The sequence below is a fragment of the Cyprinodon variegatus genome, unplaced genomic scaffold (assembly GCF_000732505.1).
Source record: "Cyprinodon variegatus isolate N-32 unplaced genomic scaffold, C_variegatus-1.0 Scaffold234, whole genome shotgun sequence".
Taxonomy (NCBI): Eukaryota; Metazoa; Chordata; class Actinopteri; order Cyprinodontiformes; family Cyprinodontidae; genus Cyprinodon; species Cyprinodon variegatus.
The window spans coordinates 132,280-150,347 of NW_015150687.1; the positions used below are offsets into that span (position 1 = coordinate 132,280).

Genomic DNA, 18,068 nt, shown 5'->3' on the forward strand with positions numbered 1-18,068 from the left:
AGAGCTTCACTCAGGGACCTGGAAGATGGAAGTCAAGTTTGGATAACACAGGTTGAGAGAACCTGTCCATGATGAGCAAGCATGAAGCGACAGTGGAGAGGAAAAACTCCCCGTTGAGAAGAAACCTCTAGCAGAACCAGGCTCAACATGGCAGTCTTCTGCCGGACCATTTGAAATGAGACAGGGAACGCAGTAAAAGTCCAGGAGGAATGACCCTCTGATGAAGCTTTAGCTACGACGTAGGAGGAGGGGCTGGAGGTGGGTTAAAACGGTGTCATCTGAATGAAGTCACACAGCGAATCCACCGCCTGCACACAGGAGCAGACAAGAGCATATCGGGGGCCTTTTAAGATGAACTTTGGATGCCGATTGGCTTTCGTGGAGGTGTGGTTCAAAGCTGATTGGCTGTGTTGCAGGTGGATGTAGGAGACAATGAGTTTCTTTAGTTGAACTTCCACCTAGGCTCCATTTTATAAAGTTAGAAATAAAAAAGTCAGGTGACTTTTTATTAAGATGCATATCATTTTGTAGCTAGCAGGCTCTATAAACAGACAGCATGGCACTGTATCATCAATCTCCATTCCTTAGCCTTGAGGCTAAACAATGTTAACAATTTCCCTATATAGTTTAACTTGCAAAATATATTTGATTGATTTCAAATAAATTTTTTTCGTGTATATCAGCTATGAGATTACTGTTTAGGACATTCCTCCACTTTAATCTTGGGAGTGCCATTGTAGATTTATCATTGAAGGCTGTGAGGTCTTCCTTCCCACTTCCTGGAGCCAGTCTGAAACAGATGAGTTGCTTTTTTTACCGTCTGCTTTCTTATTTAGAGGCTTAATGCGCATGAGATGTTAAATGTTGCATCAAACATGCTCAGATGGCAGCGAATTTCCCTCTGCCTGCGTGTTGTGCATTAAATCTGCTGGAGCTAGGATAATGGCTGTGTGCATATCAGTCATCAAATTAAACAGGATAGTTAGGAACTGGCTTGACTTTCTGCACACAGATTCAATGTAATAGTGCAGAGACCTTACATAATGTGTGTGTGTGAACTGGTCATCAAATAAATGTGGGTAGCCTGGTGTTGCATTATAGCATTTTCCCTCATCTGGCTTAGTCCAGATATTTTCTCAATGTTTCCTAACAGTCCCTACTGCTAACAGAAACCAAAGCGTTATGAAGTATTAATAGTCCTTTTATTTTATTAATATGCTTGAGCTGCTGTGAGATTCTCCCAGTTTGTAAAACCTCTGTTAAAACATTTTATTTTACTCAGAATATCAAAACAAAACAATTAAATATGATACTTTTTTTGGTCTACATGAAACAAAAAAGAGGAACAATATTGTTAGTGATACTAAACTACCACAAAATAAATTTGAAAAATACTAAAACGATGTTATAAATTGTGATAAGTACTTTTTAAATAGTTTTTGCACTGATTATTTAAGCCATTTTAACTCTTCTGCAATAGTTAAAGTAACACAAGAATAACTTCTTAATTGTGCTTTTCTCTCAGGGAGAGAGAGAAAGTCATTTTAAAGTTGTATCACTTTAGAAAAAGTACTGAATAGGGCTTCTTCTGTATCTGCACATAAATGTTGGTGGTTTTTTTTGTTTTTTTGAAGTTTTATGAAAGGGGCACCAGCATTTATTTAGTCAAATGACTGGTAGCATGCAGCAGCATCAAGCAGGGGAAGGACAGAGCTGTGTTAGGCTTCAAACAGCCTGAGAATATTCTGGAAATGTTTCTTTTTCTCTGGCCTCAATAAAAAAACATACACTTGTAGGAGGAATATAGAAAGATAACCATATAAAGTCTTGCTATACCTCAATGCTGAATCCCCTGCCTGACTGCAGCACAGCACAGAGGCTGGTTTAGTACTGTTTTCCTGGCAGCAATAAAAACTTGAGGCTTCGTATAAAAACTGTTGTGCCACCCTGGTTCTCTTCCTTTTTGTCACCCCTCTCCCTTTTTATCCTTAATGTCCCATCCTTTGTGTGCAGGGAAGTCTGTGTGCGTCAGGACGGCCGGGTACATCTGACAGTGGTGTATTTTGGGAAAGAACAGATGAGTGAAGTTCGAAGCACTCTGGAGAACATATCTCGGTGAGTCTTTGAATTACATGAAAGGTTTGAAAAGGTGTTATTTTTTTTGTGGCAATTGTCACACATGTAACCAGAATCATCTCCTCTTCACTCTCTGTAATCTTTCTTCCTGTCATGACACACACATTCAAAAACATACACACCCCTCCTGGCTCCGCTTCTGCTACAGCCACTTGTGTATCCAATGAGTAATGGAACAGTGTGCCACCCGTTCAGGAAGGCTGGAGAGATTCCAGCCAGCACTGATAATTTACAACATGCCTGCGATCATCCTTCAATCACTCAGTCCTCTTTGCACTGAATTACACAGACACACACGCACCACCCTAGTAGACAGTTGGTGTTGGCTGATCAGGAGTCAGGTCTACTGTGAGTTGAAGTAACAGTGTTTCTATGGTGATCATGGCGATTTTCACTGCCACTGTCGGTTTGTGGCCTTGAAGCAGTCGGACCATCTCCAGTATTACACAAAGTCTTATTGTTTCCCTGTCTGTGATTTATAAAAGCGGTTAGAGTTGCACATTTTATCATGACCAAAAGAAAACCCTTGCATAAAATGTTGAAGCGCTCTCTGAAAAGTTGTTTAAATCAAGTACTGAGACCCAAATAGAGGAAGCGTTCTGCTCTGTAGGTGTTTAGGATTCCTTTGGAGTATAATTTGACTCAGGAGGGTGTGAGTCTCGCCATGTAATCAGCTCTTTCCTGTTTTCCTTTAACGTGGCTTAACCATTCTAAAATAAATCATAATTATTTCTAGAGGATTAATCCACTTTTGGTTTTTGTTTTCTGCTAAACAGAAGTGTGGAATACATTCACAGACGGCAAAAGAGTTTCTCAAGAAACAGCATGTGAATCGGTTAACACGCAGCTACGACACTTTTTAATCAACTATTGTTTAAAACAGCTAATTAACTTCAACGTTTTGTTCTTTTGTTGCAGGTTGTTGAATTAATTGTTTTTTTCTCTAATACAAATGTGTGCAAGTGTCCAATTGGAACCTTTTGTAATTAAAGAATCCACATTTTCTTTAACAGAAAAATCCTATAAGATTCTTTTAAATGCTTATTTTATATCTAATCGTTTTACTGACTTCCTGATTGTTTCTATTCTTTAGGGTTTTAATTAAAAATCAGCCAAAGCATTATGCAAAATACCCTAAAAAGATATATGGGTTCTGTTCTTAATATTCAAGCTAACCCTAAATTCAGGTTTCAGTGCTAGAAAGTTTTCCAAAGGATGTTTTTATTTTTTTTTAATGATGACAAATGGTTAAAGGGTAGAAAATGTTGTGCTTTAAATATAAATGCATGAACAAAACTTCTTTCCCCAAGATCATTGTATCTGCAGCTTTTTAACATCGTTAGAGACAGAGATCAGTTTCTGCAATGCTTTTCCATAGTATTCTACTCAGCTTAAACTGCTTTTGGGTTTTCCTTTTTACAAATATCATTGAGCAAGCTGGATTTTTACACCATAAAAATCACCAGTGTCCTTTGTCACAATTCAAAACAGCAACTCTGAACATCAAGAAATCTCATGTGAACCTGATATAAGTTTGATTCTCACTTTCTAACCTTTTGCTGCCAGACACTAGGGATGCGTTTTATAATTAGCCTAGATCTGAAGCTGTATTTTTCAAATAAAACGCTTTGAAATCCACACTTCAAAGACTCAAACCCATTCACAGGGGGTCCTCTGAGTTTATGCACCCTAAGTGGATTAGAATAGAGATATAAAATGGTATAAATGTAAGGTTGAAAAGGGAATGAGATTGCGTGGAAAGGAGAGAGAACTGAGAATGATCTAATCTAACTAGATACGGGTCAATACATATAAATAATTTCTGTGTTTTGGACACAAAGAAGAGCTGACGGGGGGGGAGTGTAAAAGGAGCTTAGATGAGATAAGACTGGAGAGCATAGCTAACATGGATGCAAAAAACATGAATTGCAAAGGATGAAAAATATAAAAATAAGGATTTATTCATTAAAAAAAATGTGGGAAGCTTGATGTCATCACATGGTGACTTATTTTATCTGAAATTTTCCATAATTTTTTCCCCTTTAACAATTTGCCCTTTATCAAGTGTGGCATTTCATTCAGTCTCAGATGCATAAAAAGACCCAAAGAACAAATTAACATGTTAAACCGGACGTACTAACAGGATCCCAATGACAGCATTTCATTGCATACAAATCAGAGCTGCACAGTTTTTATGCTCCTTCTCAGTTCTTTTGCAGATGCACTGAACAAATTACTTGCCATCTTTACCTAGTGTAGCTTTTTTGCCTCAGGCCTCAGCCAGCTTGCATTTACCCCTCCATTACATGTGTGGACTGCTGATTATCTAGCTTTCAAAAGTGCCAGGTAATTTGGTCTTTTTACATAACTGTTCAGAGGAAGAGCACCTACACAAAAGAGTAGACAAACAATAAAACCTGAATAATTTTATATCCATGGTGATGCAGGGGGAGATGACATCAGTCATCACATGGTGATTAGAGAATTTGCAGACTTTTCTGCACAAACATATTCACAGCTAAGCCTTATGGGTATATGTTGTTAAAAGTTAAAAGTGCAATAAAAAGAGTAACAAAAATTGTAACTTCAATGACATAATCCAGGTAACGTTGGGGAGCTTTATCGCTTTTAATAATGAAGAATAATTCACAGAGTCCTCACTTAGAAGGTGAGCAGACAGAAATCATAAATTATTTATGGTTGTCTAGCGCTTACAACTAATGAAAAAGGGACATTTGAATATAGTGTAGAATATTGCATCAGAAAACAGGCTAAGTTACCAATTATTTTACACATGCCTTAATGTGGTTATTTTTTACTCTGAATCTGATAAATGAGCTTAATCAGAATGCATGTTTTGAATTTTTTTGAGATTTGACAATATGTACAATGGTTTATAAATTTGACCTCCAAATGGTAGGCCCACATAAGGATCAGCAGACATAAAGTAAAGGATCAGGAACAGGAATCCCGCTTTTTCACAAAGCGTGTGGGTGTGTGTTGTGTCTGGTGCAATACTGGTTGAAACATGCTTCTTCTTTATTCCCTTAAATATCCAGAACTGCATAGAGTAGCGAGGAATGTGTTCCTACAAAATATTATATCTAATTAAAAGTAGAAATATGTTGCAGTAAAGCAACTTCTAGAAATATATCCTTTTCAGAAAGTTACTGGAGTAAATTCACCTCTTTGTTGCTGTCTGTTTTTTGTGCGTTTCACCTGCTCCGCCACTACATTGCTGATAGTGTGAGAGTGCACAGATCCTCCTGTGTGCCATTTATTCACCCATCACATAATTATCAATTTCATTACCCTTTTTTGTATATAAAAGAATAAGCACAGAAGACTTGAATGGTTGATTTCCTCATTTGGGTCACTAGCTGAATGCTAAAGCATTGATTGTAGATGATGGACTCAATAGTCATTAAACTTTCTTTTTTGTACTTTTGCCAAATAGATTCCAACTGAGATTCCAATTTAAAAAAATATACCACTATCTATATACGTTGCTGGAAATGATGCAGGCTTCTTGGTTTCTAACAGAGGTGAACAGAAACAAGCCATAGATTTGGGGATTACATTAGACTGTTGATTCAACAAGCATCGTAGTTAGCAGACAGTATCCCTCTCCGTTCTAAGCACCGCTAACAGGATCAGACCTGCAGCTGACACACATTTGGGAAGGCTTTTAAAAGGCTTCATAAGGACACAGACTCATCTGCATCTAGTTACAGACCATCGTGCTTGCAGTAATTAAAAGGAATATTTTGGACCAAGAAGAGGGGTGTGGTGATGTGTGTGGGTGACAAAAGATCAAACCACTGAAAGCAACCCCCCCAAAAAATAGGATTTTAGAGGCGTATCACTTCCTGTTCACTCAACATTTTTTTATTATACATTCTGCTTAAATATAGCTTCCAACACCTAGTTTATAAATACAATGGATTTTTCAGTCTTATTCAAAAAGCGAAAGACTATCATTGACACTGAACTGTAAATATGGATAGGAAACTATTATTTTTGCACGGTGTAAAGCTTGTCAGGGTGGAGTCGTCCAAAGTCCCCAAACTTTTTATCTTTTTAGGATACTTGATGCATTTTATGCTTGCTTAAACTGTTTGTAAACTGATTTTATGAAGGAGGTACATCTTTATGATTCAGTGGATTAATTGTCACGTCTGTCCCTCTTGCATCGTAATTATATTTATATGTGAACGATAGGTGAAAACCAAAGGGGAAAAAAAGTAAATCAGAGCGTCAGAGCCATTGTTTGAAGAATATTCTTTCTAAAGCACAAATAAACCCCCACACACCTCCGGATGACATTATGCTAATCTCCAAATATGCCGTTCCCAGTGTTGAGACAAAAAGCTGAAGGGAGGCAGTGGTTTGACCTGAATGCTTCTTTATTGTTCTCACCCTTGTAGACGGGTAATGTACACCCACAGCCCTAATGTTATGATCCTAAAATATGAGTAACACATGCACAAGTTCTCCTAATAATAAAAATGAAAAATCTGAAACCTTTTTCCTGAGAGGGAAACTAAAAAAAGAAAACAGTTGTACATCTTTTGCATCTTGATGGATTAAGATAAATGGAAGAAAACATGACAGAAGCTTCAGAAGTCTGAGGTAAAGGTTCACCATTCAGTAGCTGAATGATCATATGCACTATTTTGTGTTTAATCAAAAGTTTTCGGTCACGAATTGTGAAAAAGTTCAGGCAATATAAATACTATTACAATGGACCACAATCCTGCCAAATCCTCTAAGGTGTTTCTCCTAAATAGTTTACAGGTTTAGTTGATCTCTTAGTTCCTGAAACATTAACCCTGAAACTGAATCAACACTTGAGCGTAGCTGGTGTTCATTAAAGCTGCTTCAAACAAGCAGAGTGGTTGTTCTGCCTCTGCCATCTGTGGACGGTTTAGTGGCAGCTGCCCAGACTTCCTCTCTTTGGACTCTGCAGACACTCAGATTGTTTGGATTCGTGCTCCGCTGACAGACAAGGACGCTGCTCTCTGTGCTTCGACAGCTTTGCCTGACTGCACAAAACCACACACAGACATGTAGTTACATGTGGAGATCATGCGTCTTTAACTTCGAAGTCATGAGATATTTTTGGAATGTGACAAAGGTGTTTTTACCAGCCTTCGTTGAAACAGTTGCTCTGAGTCAAACAAGGTGCTTTTATTTGCAATATGTGGTTCATTTGACTCAGAGGCATTTTCTATCAGAAGGTTTCACTGGTGTTTTTATGTAAGAGGCTGAACAGATCAGAGTGAGTCAAAGGTGTTTATACATTAGGGTGAGGAAAACAAACGCTAATACGCATCATTCACAGACCTTAAAGCCTGTGCTTATCAGAGGGTTGACACTCAGCGATTGAGTCAAGTTGCCTGAAGGAAGGAAACTACTTGTCAAACTGAATTCCTCCAAATAATCACAGTAGCTGCTTCTTGCTACTTTTCTTCCATGTGTTTTATTTGCTAGTTGTATAAAAAAAATCATGTTTTTTCTGTTTGTTTGAAACAGACATGGAAGCCTCAGTCCCTCTTACAGTATGTGAATACGATTTGTTCCTGAGTGGTCTGCTGTGTGGGCGCACGTTTGAGCAAAGGATTAGTGACTAACAGTGTGAAATGTTATGATCAAAGCAAAGAGCCAAAGCTGTGCACATCTGGATCCAGCTGTTTCTCTTTACATGCAATGAAAACCCACAGAGACAAGAAGTGATGTTTTCCTGTTGTCTGAGTTTGTGACTCCTCTTAAGTTGTTTTGATCTAAACCTGGGAGATAACTCTCTAGGTTTTTTTTTTTTTTGTTAACTTGTGGAAGATTTTCTTCTTTTTTTTTTTTACATTTATTGTATATATAATATCTAAAGGTTGTATTTAAATATTTGTTCCATTTAAGTTCTTTTTCTATTTAGGTTATCATAGATACAGATATAGAAAGTTTTGTGTTTAGTTGCAGTTTAAATCAAGATCTAGCTCTAGGAGAAAATGTCTCCCTCTCTAACGGCCTGCATGCTCTGTGTACATTTAAAGGGAGGTCAATTTCAAGAACTACACACTGCTGCAGCTGGACGAGGAATTTTCCCGGGGAAGGGGTTTGGACGTTGGGGCCCGGGCTTGGAAGGGAGGCAACGTGCTGCTTTTTTTCTGTGACGTGGACATCTACTTCACAGCTGACTTCCTCAACACCTGTCGACTCAACGCGCAGCCTGGTGAGACATCACGCAAACTCTGCAATAGGCTACTTGCACATTGGTGAACTGGCTGTGTGTTGATGTATTTGATTACCTAAAAATAAAAATGTTTGGACTTAACTTTTGACTAACTGTAGTTTAAAATAATTCAGTAAAAGGTGGATGTAAAACACTGATGATGTATGAGAAAATAGAAAGACTGTATTACAGCAGAAAACTATATAAAAAAAAAAAAAAAAAAACAACAACCTTATACTTGAATGGCCCATTGAATAACAGACATTCTACCCTACTTTATAGAAGGCATAAGGTGCTTTTTACTTTCTAAACCCTTATTTTTTGAAATTTGAAATAAGTAAAATGCAACTACACCTGAACAAACAGCTCAAAGAAGTTATCAGTTTTTTTAGTTAGCTTGGGGAGCATAGAATAGAATTATGTAACTTGGATCTGATCTGGGTTTGGTGTAGGGATTCACTCTGGGCCTGAAGGCCCCCTGAAGGGTTTTATAACAGGCTAACCAAGCTGCAGATATCTTAAAAAAAAAAAAAATAAATAAATAAAAGTGTTGTAAGGTTTTAAATTAAAGTTCCCAGTATTCCCAGTACTAATAAAGGATCTATTGGCACATAAAGTTGGATTTCCATCGACCAATACAAGTACTTTCTACTTTAACCAAAAACACTGGTAGTTTCTTCCAGTAAAATGATTGCTGAGACACTAAGTCTTTCAATTATCATTAAGATCACTAAGTGTCAAATACTGCTTTGTCCCTGCAGGTAAAAAGGTCTTCTACCCTGTGCTATTCAGCCAGTACAACCCCACCCTGATTTATGGAAGTCCTGAGCACATCCCTCCTGTGGAGCAGCAATTGGTAAAACTTGGCAACCTCATCCATAGTTTTGCATTTATCTGACAATTTAAAAAACAAAACATTTACCCTCATGTCGATAGATCTAAAAATCCGACTATGTGTGTGTGGATATTTCAGTATATTTTTGCTCTTCTTACTGTAGGTGATGAAGAAAGACACAGGCTTCTGGAGGGATTTCGGTTTCGGTATGACCTGTCAATACAGGTCTGACTTCATCAACATCGGTGAGGTTTGCACAAGAGAATTTATACTGAAGTCGTGCCATATTCACAATGACTCCAGGAATTTATAATCAGTTTCTCCTCAGGGTTTGATTTTCTTTGTGGAGGCGTGACATAAAAAACGGCCTCATCAGATGCAGAAGTAATATCCTCTCTGGTGTCCTTATGGGGCCGATGCATAACAGACATGGAAAACAGAAGAACTAAGATTGCATTACTATTCACTACAGGGTGAAGGCTTTATTCTATTACCCTGCAAGATATAACTGAGCAGCAATAATCTCTCCATATCCACTAATGTAGCCCTATATGTATATAGATTAGGTCAACAGTAACAGCTCTACATAATTGTTCATGTGGATCTTCTGAACTTAGAATCAAATAAAAAAAAGTGTGTTTTTTATATTCAGTCAGTAAAATTAACTCATGCATAGATTGATTAAATAAAGAGTAGACATGTGCTTTCAATGATTTTGGTTTAAATTTATTTAAAACAGCTTTCTTAGGCATAAATAGACACACGAATAAACACAAATAGGCATGCAACACATTCTGTCCTCACACTTTTAGACTGCAAAGCACAGCTCCTTAAATGCCTTCATCAGAGAAAAGTTCCCTGTGAAATACAGGTTCCAACTGAGCCGTTAAGGTAAACTACATTATTCACATTGTTCAGTAATTGTAGAGTAATATCTATACAGATGTTCACTCATCAAGCCATGATAACCTAAAATGCCTTTGCAGAAAGCAGTCAGGCATCCTTTCATCAAAACTGTTGAAGCTCTGTGAAAACTCTTATTTCTAGCTACAGCAGGCAGAATCCTCTCTTGTTCAGCTGTAAAAAAGGAAAAATATATCCTCACCTTGAGCTGAAATCATGACTTTTTTAATCATTCACACGTTTAATACTTTATATTAAAGTTTTCAATTTCTCCCTAAAACACCAAAAGATGTCCAGATCCTCAAGGTAAACCATGTCTACTTGATATTTAATTACTGTATTTATTCTTCTTCATGTAATTATGTACTAAGTAATTACTTACTTAGTACATAATTACATGAAGAAGAATTTGAATTATTAACAGTACTCAAATTTCTAAGGGTTTTTTGTAACAATTTCCTTGTAGTATTTCTTTAATAAAGAAATAGAAATTTTAAAACTTGTTTCTGGGAAAATCAAATTTGCGTTTGGATCCCAGCCATGTGATTTTGCTTGGAGTTAGCATTTTCTCCCCTATGCATTTGTTTTGTGTCTCATAGTATTCCCGTGTCTTACTATAGTCAGGATCACTTTGGGTAATTATTCTAAATGTGTGAATCATCCTGGTTGTTTGCCTTTTGATGGACTGGAAACCTGTTTAGAGGGTACCCTACCTGTTACCACAGGAGATAGGCACAATCACCCCTCAGTTAGCTTCATTTGCAAAGACAATTGATAGACAGACGGACAGATAGATGGACAGATAGAAGGGCAGATAGAGTTTTATTGAACATGTACCTTCTGACAACCTGGATTGTTTAGCCTTTAGCTGATATGATTAAGGGGGCTCATTGCTGAGGCAGGGACTGGAGGAAACCCAGGTACTGCGGCTCTAAAATAAGCCCACATCTTCACCCCTTTAGCACTCTGCTTGACAGTCAGTTTGAGGTGTTGGTGCTGATATACCAAGACTTCTTCAGTCTCATCTGTCTAAATGGTATTATTCCACAGGTCTTGCAGGATACAAACTGCTGCAAACTCGTTTTTACTAGCAATAGGTTTTGTTCCTAGCATGACTTCAAATAAGCAATACACTACAGGCATGTTTCTACAATTTAATATACAATATGCCTGTTAAGTCTGAGATGTTTTTGGAGTTTTGTTCTTGTTCTCTTTGAGTTGTCTAACATGGAGGTGAATTTAAATATTAACTCTTGGGTTTTTGCTTTTAAATGACCTTCCTCAGTGTAGAATTAAGTAGCTCTGATCACTTAGAAAAAGATTAATAAACAACAAACGCTTCTGTAAACACTCTGTTCTGTTTTCTTTCCACACTGGCATTTTATTTAACACACCTTTATGCTCCAGACCAGGTGGCTACACTTTATAATGAATTATTCATTAGCATTTTACAGGCAATGATATCTATTGTTCCTCTTGAATCTTCTACAAGAACCAATGGTCTATGCAGCTTTATGATCATGCTTTTCAATGGGTATCCTTTTTTGCCTTGAAAATGATAATCATATAAGATTGATTATTTTATTTACGCTTTTCTGGGGATATTTCAAGATATGTAAAAATGTGGCAAGAAAATCAACCCTGTATGGTTCATCAGTCCATCACACATAAAACAATTCAATTCAGTTTATTTATATAGCTCCAATTCACAACACATGTCATCTCAATGCACTTTACAGAGACAATTCAACCAGATGATGCAGTCTGATTGGTTCAAAGCTGATTGCATCGACTCATTGACTCGACAGCAATCCCTCGCACCAAGCATGCTTGTAGAGACAACACAGATAAGCAACATGCAATCGTACATTAATATCTCAGGGTGATTTAGAGAACACTTAACCAAACAGTCATGTCTTTTGACTGTGTGAGGAAGCTGGAGTACCTGGGGAGAACCCACGCATGGAAGGGGATAACATGTAACATTTTTTGCAAAAAGACCACCAGTCAGAGTTCCAACCAAGAACCTCCTTACATGTTTTAAATTAACTCAACCAAACAGAGCTAAAGGTGTTTATTATGCTGATTTGTACATTTAGACAAACGTTTTCCACTGTGACCTTAACATCCCAGAAAGGTGCTTGCAATACAACCCTTGGTCTGCTAGGAATATTTATTAGTGATATTTATTTTTCTCTTTGGCTGTAATTTGATCTGTGTTTAATTCAGGACGCTATAGCCTCAATGTCAGTGTTTATGGATATTTTTAATAGAATTTGAGATTTTCTTCTAATCAAACACTTGAAACATATTCTCTGTTTTGGGCCCACAACAAGCGAAAACTAGGCAAACAAATAATTCTTCAGATTTGATTTTTTTTCTTTTCTTTTTTGTTTATCCCTGAAGCCTGAATTTGAAAAGGTAGATGTAGACAGATATTACAATCAAAACTGAACCAAAGGAGGTCATGACCATGAAAGCTGCAGGTTTAGATGAGCCTCATCAGTCAGTTCAACATACCCTTCCTGTCAGTCTACATGACAAATCTAACGATAAAGATTTTACCAAACTGCAACATTCTGGTTTTTAGGTAGCGAATAAGACACTTAAACTGTGAGCCATGCTGCAAAAACTTTAGCATCATGAAAAGATGTGCTGTCTGACAACCGTGTCTGTTTTGTCAGGAGGATTTGACATTGACATCAAAGGCTGGGGTGGGGAAGACGTCCACCTCTACAGAAAGTATCTCCACAGCAGCCTTTTGGTCGTCAGAGCGCCGTCGCGCGGCTTGTTCCACCTGTGGCACGAGAAGCACTGTGCTGACGAGTTGCCTCCTGACCAATATCGAATGTGCATGCAGTCCAAGGCCATGAATGAGGCCTCGCATGGCCAGCTGGGGATGCTCTTCTTCAGGCATGAGATCGAAGCTCACCTCCGCAAGCAGAAACAGCAAAACCCTAAGAAGACGTGAATTTAAATTACTGACAGGCGAACTCAGCTCATTGTAGCTTTTTATAATCCTGATAGAACCTTGGTAAGGATGCATAATGGGATGTCTTTCTGTGAACCGAACACAAGGCTAAGTTTTATCTCAGCAGAAAATTAAGGTTACAAGGGAGACATTGCAAGAAGAAGAATGCAAGCAAGTGTTAAGCTAAGATTTTTATTATTTTTTTATTTGCAATGCCTTGACTGGGTTTAGGCAAAGATAGTTAATTGATGTCAACCCCTTAATCTGAAACACTGCTACAAAAATAAAGTTTATAACGTGTCATTCCAATTTAATATAAGAAGATATTTAACAGTCTTGCTTCTTTAGAAGGAAGTAAAAAACCTTGTAGAAACATGCATCTATGGTTCCAGTTAACATAGCATTCATTCCATTTTTAATTTAAACTTTCCATTTTAATTTGAATGTATTTTTAGTTGTGGCCTACTAATACAATCTGCAACTAAATATCTTTAAAAAAAACAACAACACAAAAATATGTGCAAGTTTGAATTTTTGGGGCATTTTCTCCAATCTATTAATGGTTATAAATAGACATGCAGCTCTTTCAATTCTTTTCTGAACGCCTGTTAACAAGTTTCACTTCAGGCACACAAGATTTTGTAGCCATTACCAGAAATTGTTAGAGTTTATTTAAATAGTTTGTTCTGTTTATGGTGTGGAACCAGCTTTCAATCATTTACTAGTGGGAACAAGATCGGTCCTTTATTCTACCCAAAATATACACCCGCGGCCTGAAACTCTACCACCAACCAATATCCTTGACCGTTTTTGTTTTTTTTTTACACCATGATTATGTCTGAAAACATCATGTCATCATGGCCAAACAACAACTTTTTTATCCATTCTGACTATAAAACCCTTCCATAGAAGGCATTTGGTGGTCTGTTTTGATGAAACAGTTGAATATTGGAAATAATTGGGTGTCGTTGCAGAGCTGTGATCCCAAACGCACCTCCAAAACTAGTTTTGAAGCTGGTTTAAAGTAAGCCCCTGGATTGGCCCCAACTTTATAAAAAACAAAAAGGTTCCAGAAAAATAACCAATTTGAACAAGCTGAAAAGCTTCTGAAGAAAAGAGATGTTATATATTCAGTAGTTATACCAAAAGCTTTGTAATGTCTGCAAAAGCATATAGTATCTCTGCAGATTAGAAATTGACATAATCAAAATTCCAGTAGTATATGTATATTTAGTATATTTAAGTCGTTAAGCAAATTTTTGATAAGGTACAAATTCACTGTGAACTCAAGCTTTGCACCCAGCTCTAGTTTTAAATAATTAAAGCTTTATATTCTGGAAAAGAATCATCAAAGCCCCCAATGAACATGAGTGCCCATAATGAGTGTATATAAGCAGCTGTACACAATTGAATTAGATATTCTCTAGCAGATGTCTGTGTGTGTGTCTGAGAACCATTTTCAGCTGTTTGAACATTTAAAAAATCTGAAATATGTGCCTTATGTGACTAATGCCTGTTGTTGGTGAACAGTTGAGGGTTAAGCTCCATATGTGTGTGAGCAGAGCCATCTAGTGGAATGAAACTGTATTGCATGCTGTTGAACAATCAGCGACAGACTTTTAAAGTCTTGTAAAAATTCTTGTAAAATTTACAGTGTTTTTTTTTCAACTACTTTTATTTATTTATGTTCTGTAAATGTAAAGTTTTAGATGTTATTTCTTGTTCATTATTTTTTATCTTATTTGTGGCAAACTTGGAGTGTGTTAAATCTGGGTTTATAATCTAGGCCTTCAGTTGAATTGAGTTTTATTTTCACCCGTTGGGTGATGTGTAAAAAGCTTATTATTAAAAGATGATGTTATTGGAGCTGTTTTACTGCAATGCATTTATGTCAAACCCTAGCTTTAATGTGAGATATTATTGAGTGGTGGAAAACCAACTTTAAGATCAACTATTTTTAGAACAACCCCCACCACCATCAGCACATTTCACAATGAAAAACAGCAGTTTTTGTAAAGACATTGATTTTTTGGGGGGGACACCAGTAGGTTTGGCTGTCAGTTATTACATTTAATTCAAGATTAAGACAAATAAATTAAAACTCTCTGTTTGTGACATTAACGTATATGTAAAAACCTTTACAGGGCTGTCTTTAACGACGACTTGATAAGTCAGAACAAGTTCTTTTTAATTTAATTTTGATCAAATGGATTTTCTGTGCAATACTGAGGTAAATTATAATTAAAACTAATAAGCAGTCAGTTCTTTTTTTTTATATGTTTGCCTTGAAATATCTTTTTGAGTGGCTGTCTAGCACTTGTTCAATAGAATAAGGGTCGAGAATCAAAATGCTCAGCATTTGTTTACCTTTTTGCAGTGATTCTTTTACTTTTAATTAACCATAAGGTTATTTATGGTGCGATTATCTTGTGGTTTTATGTACATTTGTTAAATGAACAGATATATGCATTGTGAAAGCATTTTCTTATGCAATTTACAACTGATCGATATTTTTCCAAGGACAAGTTTGTGTTATTCTGATCTGTAATAACATTAAATAAAGCTGAATTTTCAATTTTTTTCTTCTGATAATATAGTAATTTGTGTTGTCTGTTTGATTCATTGCAAGATATTTATATGTTTTGTAAAAAATATACTTAAGTGTTAAATAAGATGTTGATAAAACATATTATAAGCTATTTATTATGCAGTTAATGTCTGAGACCTGTTAGACTAGCAAACAATTAAATAGTACAGCATTTCTATTATGTTAAACTAATCTGAATCTGACTTATTAAGAGCTTCAGTGTTTCTCCAAAATCAAAGAAGAAATAAAGATATATGTCACCTTTTTGGGGAACGACGGCCTAGTGGTTAGGGCATAGAGCTTGGAATTCTGAGGTTCTGGGTCCAAGCCCCACTCCCATAGATTGCCACTCTGGGTCCCTGAGCAAGACCCTAAACCCCACACTGTTCCCCGGGCGTCCCACGATGGCAGCCCACTGCTTCCCAAAGGGATGGAGTAAATGCAGAGGTAAATTTCTCCAATGTGAGATCAATAAAGTTCAATTATTATTATTATTTGTGGATGTGATACACTGTGGAAATATTTTGAATTCACACGAGTTAGGTATGCCAAAACATAAAAGCTGCAGTCTACTGATTTTTTCTCATTATTTTAAAAGGAAGTGTCCTACTATGGAAAGTTTTACTCAAGCTCCAACTTATTAAAGATGAGTCACTTGTATTTTTAATCTTAACCAGGTTTTTGGATAAATGCGTAAGCTCAGCCACTCTTGTAGCTTTACTTCTAGGGCTCTAGATGGGGTTATTGAGCTAATGATTATGTTTGGTAGACAACTCCCTTGTCTGTTGAACAATCTGCTGTCACAAACAATTAGATTTAAGTGGATTATAAGATTAATACAATGTTTAAAATGTAATGCTTTACTACATTGTCTTACAAAGGTGTTCTAATGACTTTATTTATTTTTTTTTTGACTTTAACAGTCAAACTCAAACTATTAATAATTGTATAAATTCATTTTTAGAACCAAATTTCAATGCAAATGCAGCTGAAAACATGTTAGGATGTGCTTCTTCATGCTTTGCTTTTTTTTATTTAGCAAAACATTTTAAGCTCAACCAGTGAGTTGACTCTAGCACGTCAATTTCAAGACTTGCTAAAGATTTTCCGTTCAGTTTAGACCCAGACTTTGACTGGGTTATTGTAGCACATAAATATCATTTTCTCTAAAGCTTTTCTTTGTAGTTCTGGCTAAAGGCTTAGGATAAATGTTCTGAAAACTGATTTATGTTTAACCGATTCAGGTTTTTAGAACTTTAGAATAATAAAGTTTCTGGAACACTTAAATTATGGTATGACCAGATTTTTTAAAAGTTTTATTCATGACACAAAGGTAATTTGTGTCCTCATTTTTCTTTCCTTTACACATTTTATTGGAAACAGTTTTATTAAGATTTTTTGCAAATCACCCTGACATACTGGTTATCAACTTAAAGGTTTAAATCCAGACATATTTTTGTATTCATGCCTACCCCACAAGTTGATGTCCACTTCATTATCACTGTTGTCTTTTAACATATACTCTACCATGCCGGAGAGATTAGGTTTGTGCATGGGTTATTTCAATCCAATACTCCTGGAGAATATTTGTCCCCACTCTTTATTCCTGTCAGGCGTCTTACGTAGAATGGTGAATAAAACCAATCCATTTAATTGGGTACTAAACATTATTCAGAGGCCACACAGAACGTTTTTCTGTTTTTTTTAATATGTCTCTAACTTGAGAGAAAATTACTTTCAACATTTTGTGTACTTCAGACAGAATGTCAAAGGTTCTTAATGTTCTTCTTTGGACAGAAGTCAACCAGTCTCATGGTTAAAGTACAAGGAATAAAGTCCTCACATTTCCCCAGGGACTCTTCAGAATAAAGCTACATAGGAATGTAAACATATAATTTAGATTGCCTGATATAAATCAGCTCATCTGATGGCTAATATTTGGTATTTCTATAATCTTTGGCTCACATAAAAATGTTTATCATGTTGAATTTGTAAGAGGATACAATTGAGAGAAACATGTTGAAAATGGAAGTTAGTACCAAAATAAATGATAAATTCCCTATCCCTGTAAATAGCAAATGCCGTCCTCTCAACCTGGGGGTCCATTCCCAGCTGGTTCTGCAGAGAACTATCTAATTTACTCACAAAGTTTACTAAATGGCCTAAAGTTAATCACAGGGAAATAAAAAGAATATTGCCAGAAGTTGATATTTGGAGTTGCTACTGTCCCACCCATAAATGTTCATTGCAATGAGGAGCCTTGATGAAAATCAACCTTAAAAATCATTATTTCATTTGATGGTGGAAACATTTAAAAATGGTTTCATACACTACATTTATGTACCTGTTTACAACCCTGACACAATATTAATGTATATATTTATTTTATTTTTAAAGAAGACATAAT

General features: G+C 36.4%; 1 protein-coding gene across 2 annotated transcripts in view; it reads left to right on the top strand.

The window, feature by feature from the left end:
• LOC107088980 (chondroitin sulfate N-acetylgalactosaminyltransferase 1-like) overlaps nt 1–13,567 on the top strand; it is a 43,630-nt gene extending 30,063 nt beyond the window's left edge. For both annotated transcript variants that reach the window (XM_015381469.1, XM_015381470.1), the window contains 5 exons: nt 2,014–2,115; nt 8,187–8,365; nt 9,127–9,221; nt 9,364–9,445; nt 12,788–13,567. In XM_015381469.1, the coding sequence (XP_015236955.1) occupies nt 2,014–2,115; nt 8,187–8,365; nt 9,127–9,221; nt 9,364–9,445; nt 12,788–13,074 (745 nt within the window). In that variant the 3' untranslated portion in view covers nt 13,075–13,567. The remainder of the gene's footprint in view (nt 1–2,013; nt 2,116–8,186; nt 8,366–9,126; nt 9,222–9,363; nt 9,446–12,787) is intronic.
• Nucleotides 13,568–18,068: the final 4,501 nt, after the last annotated feature.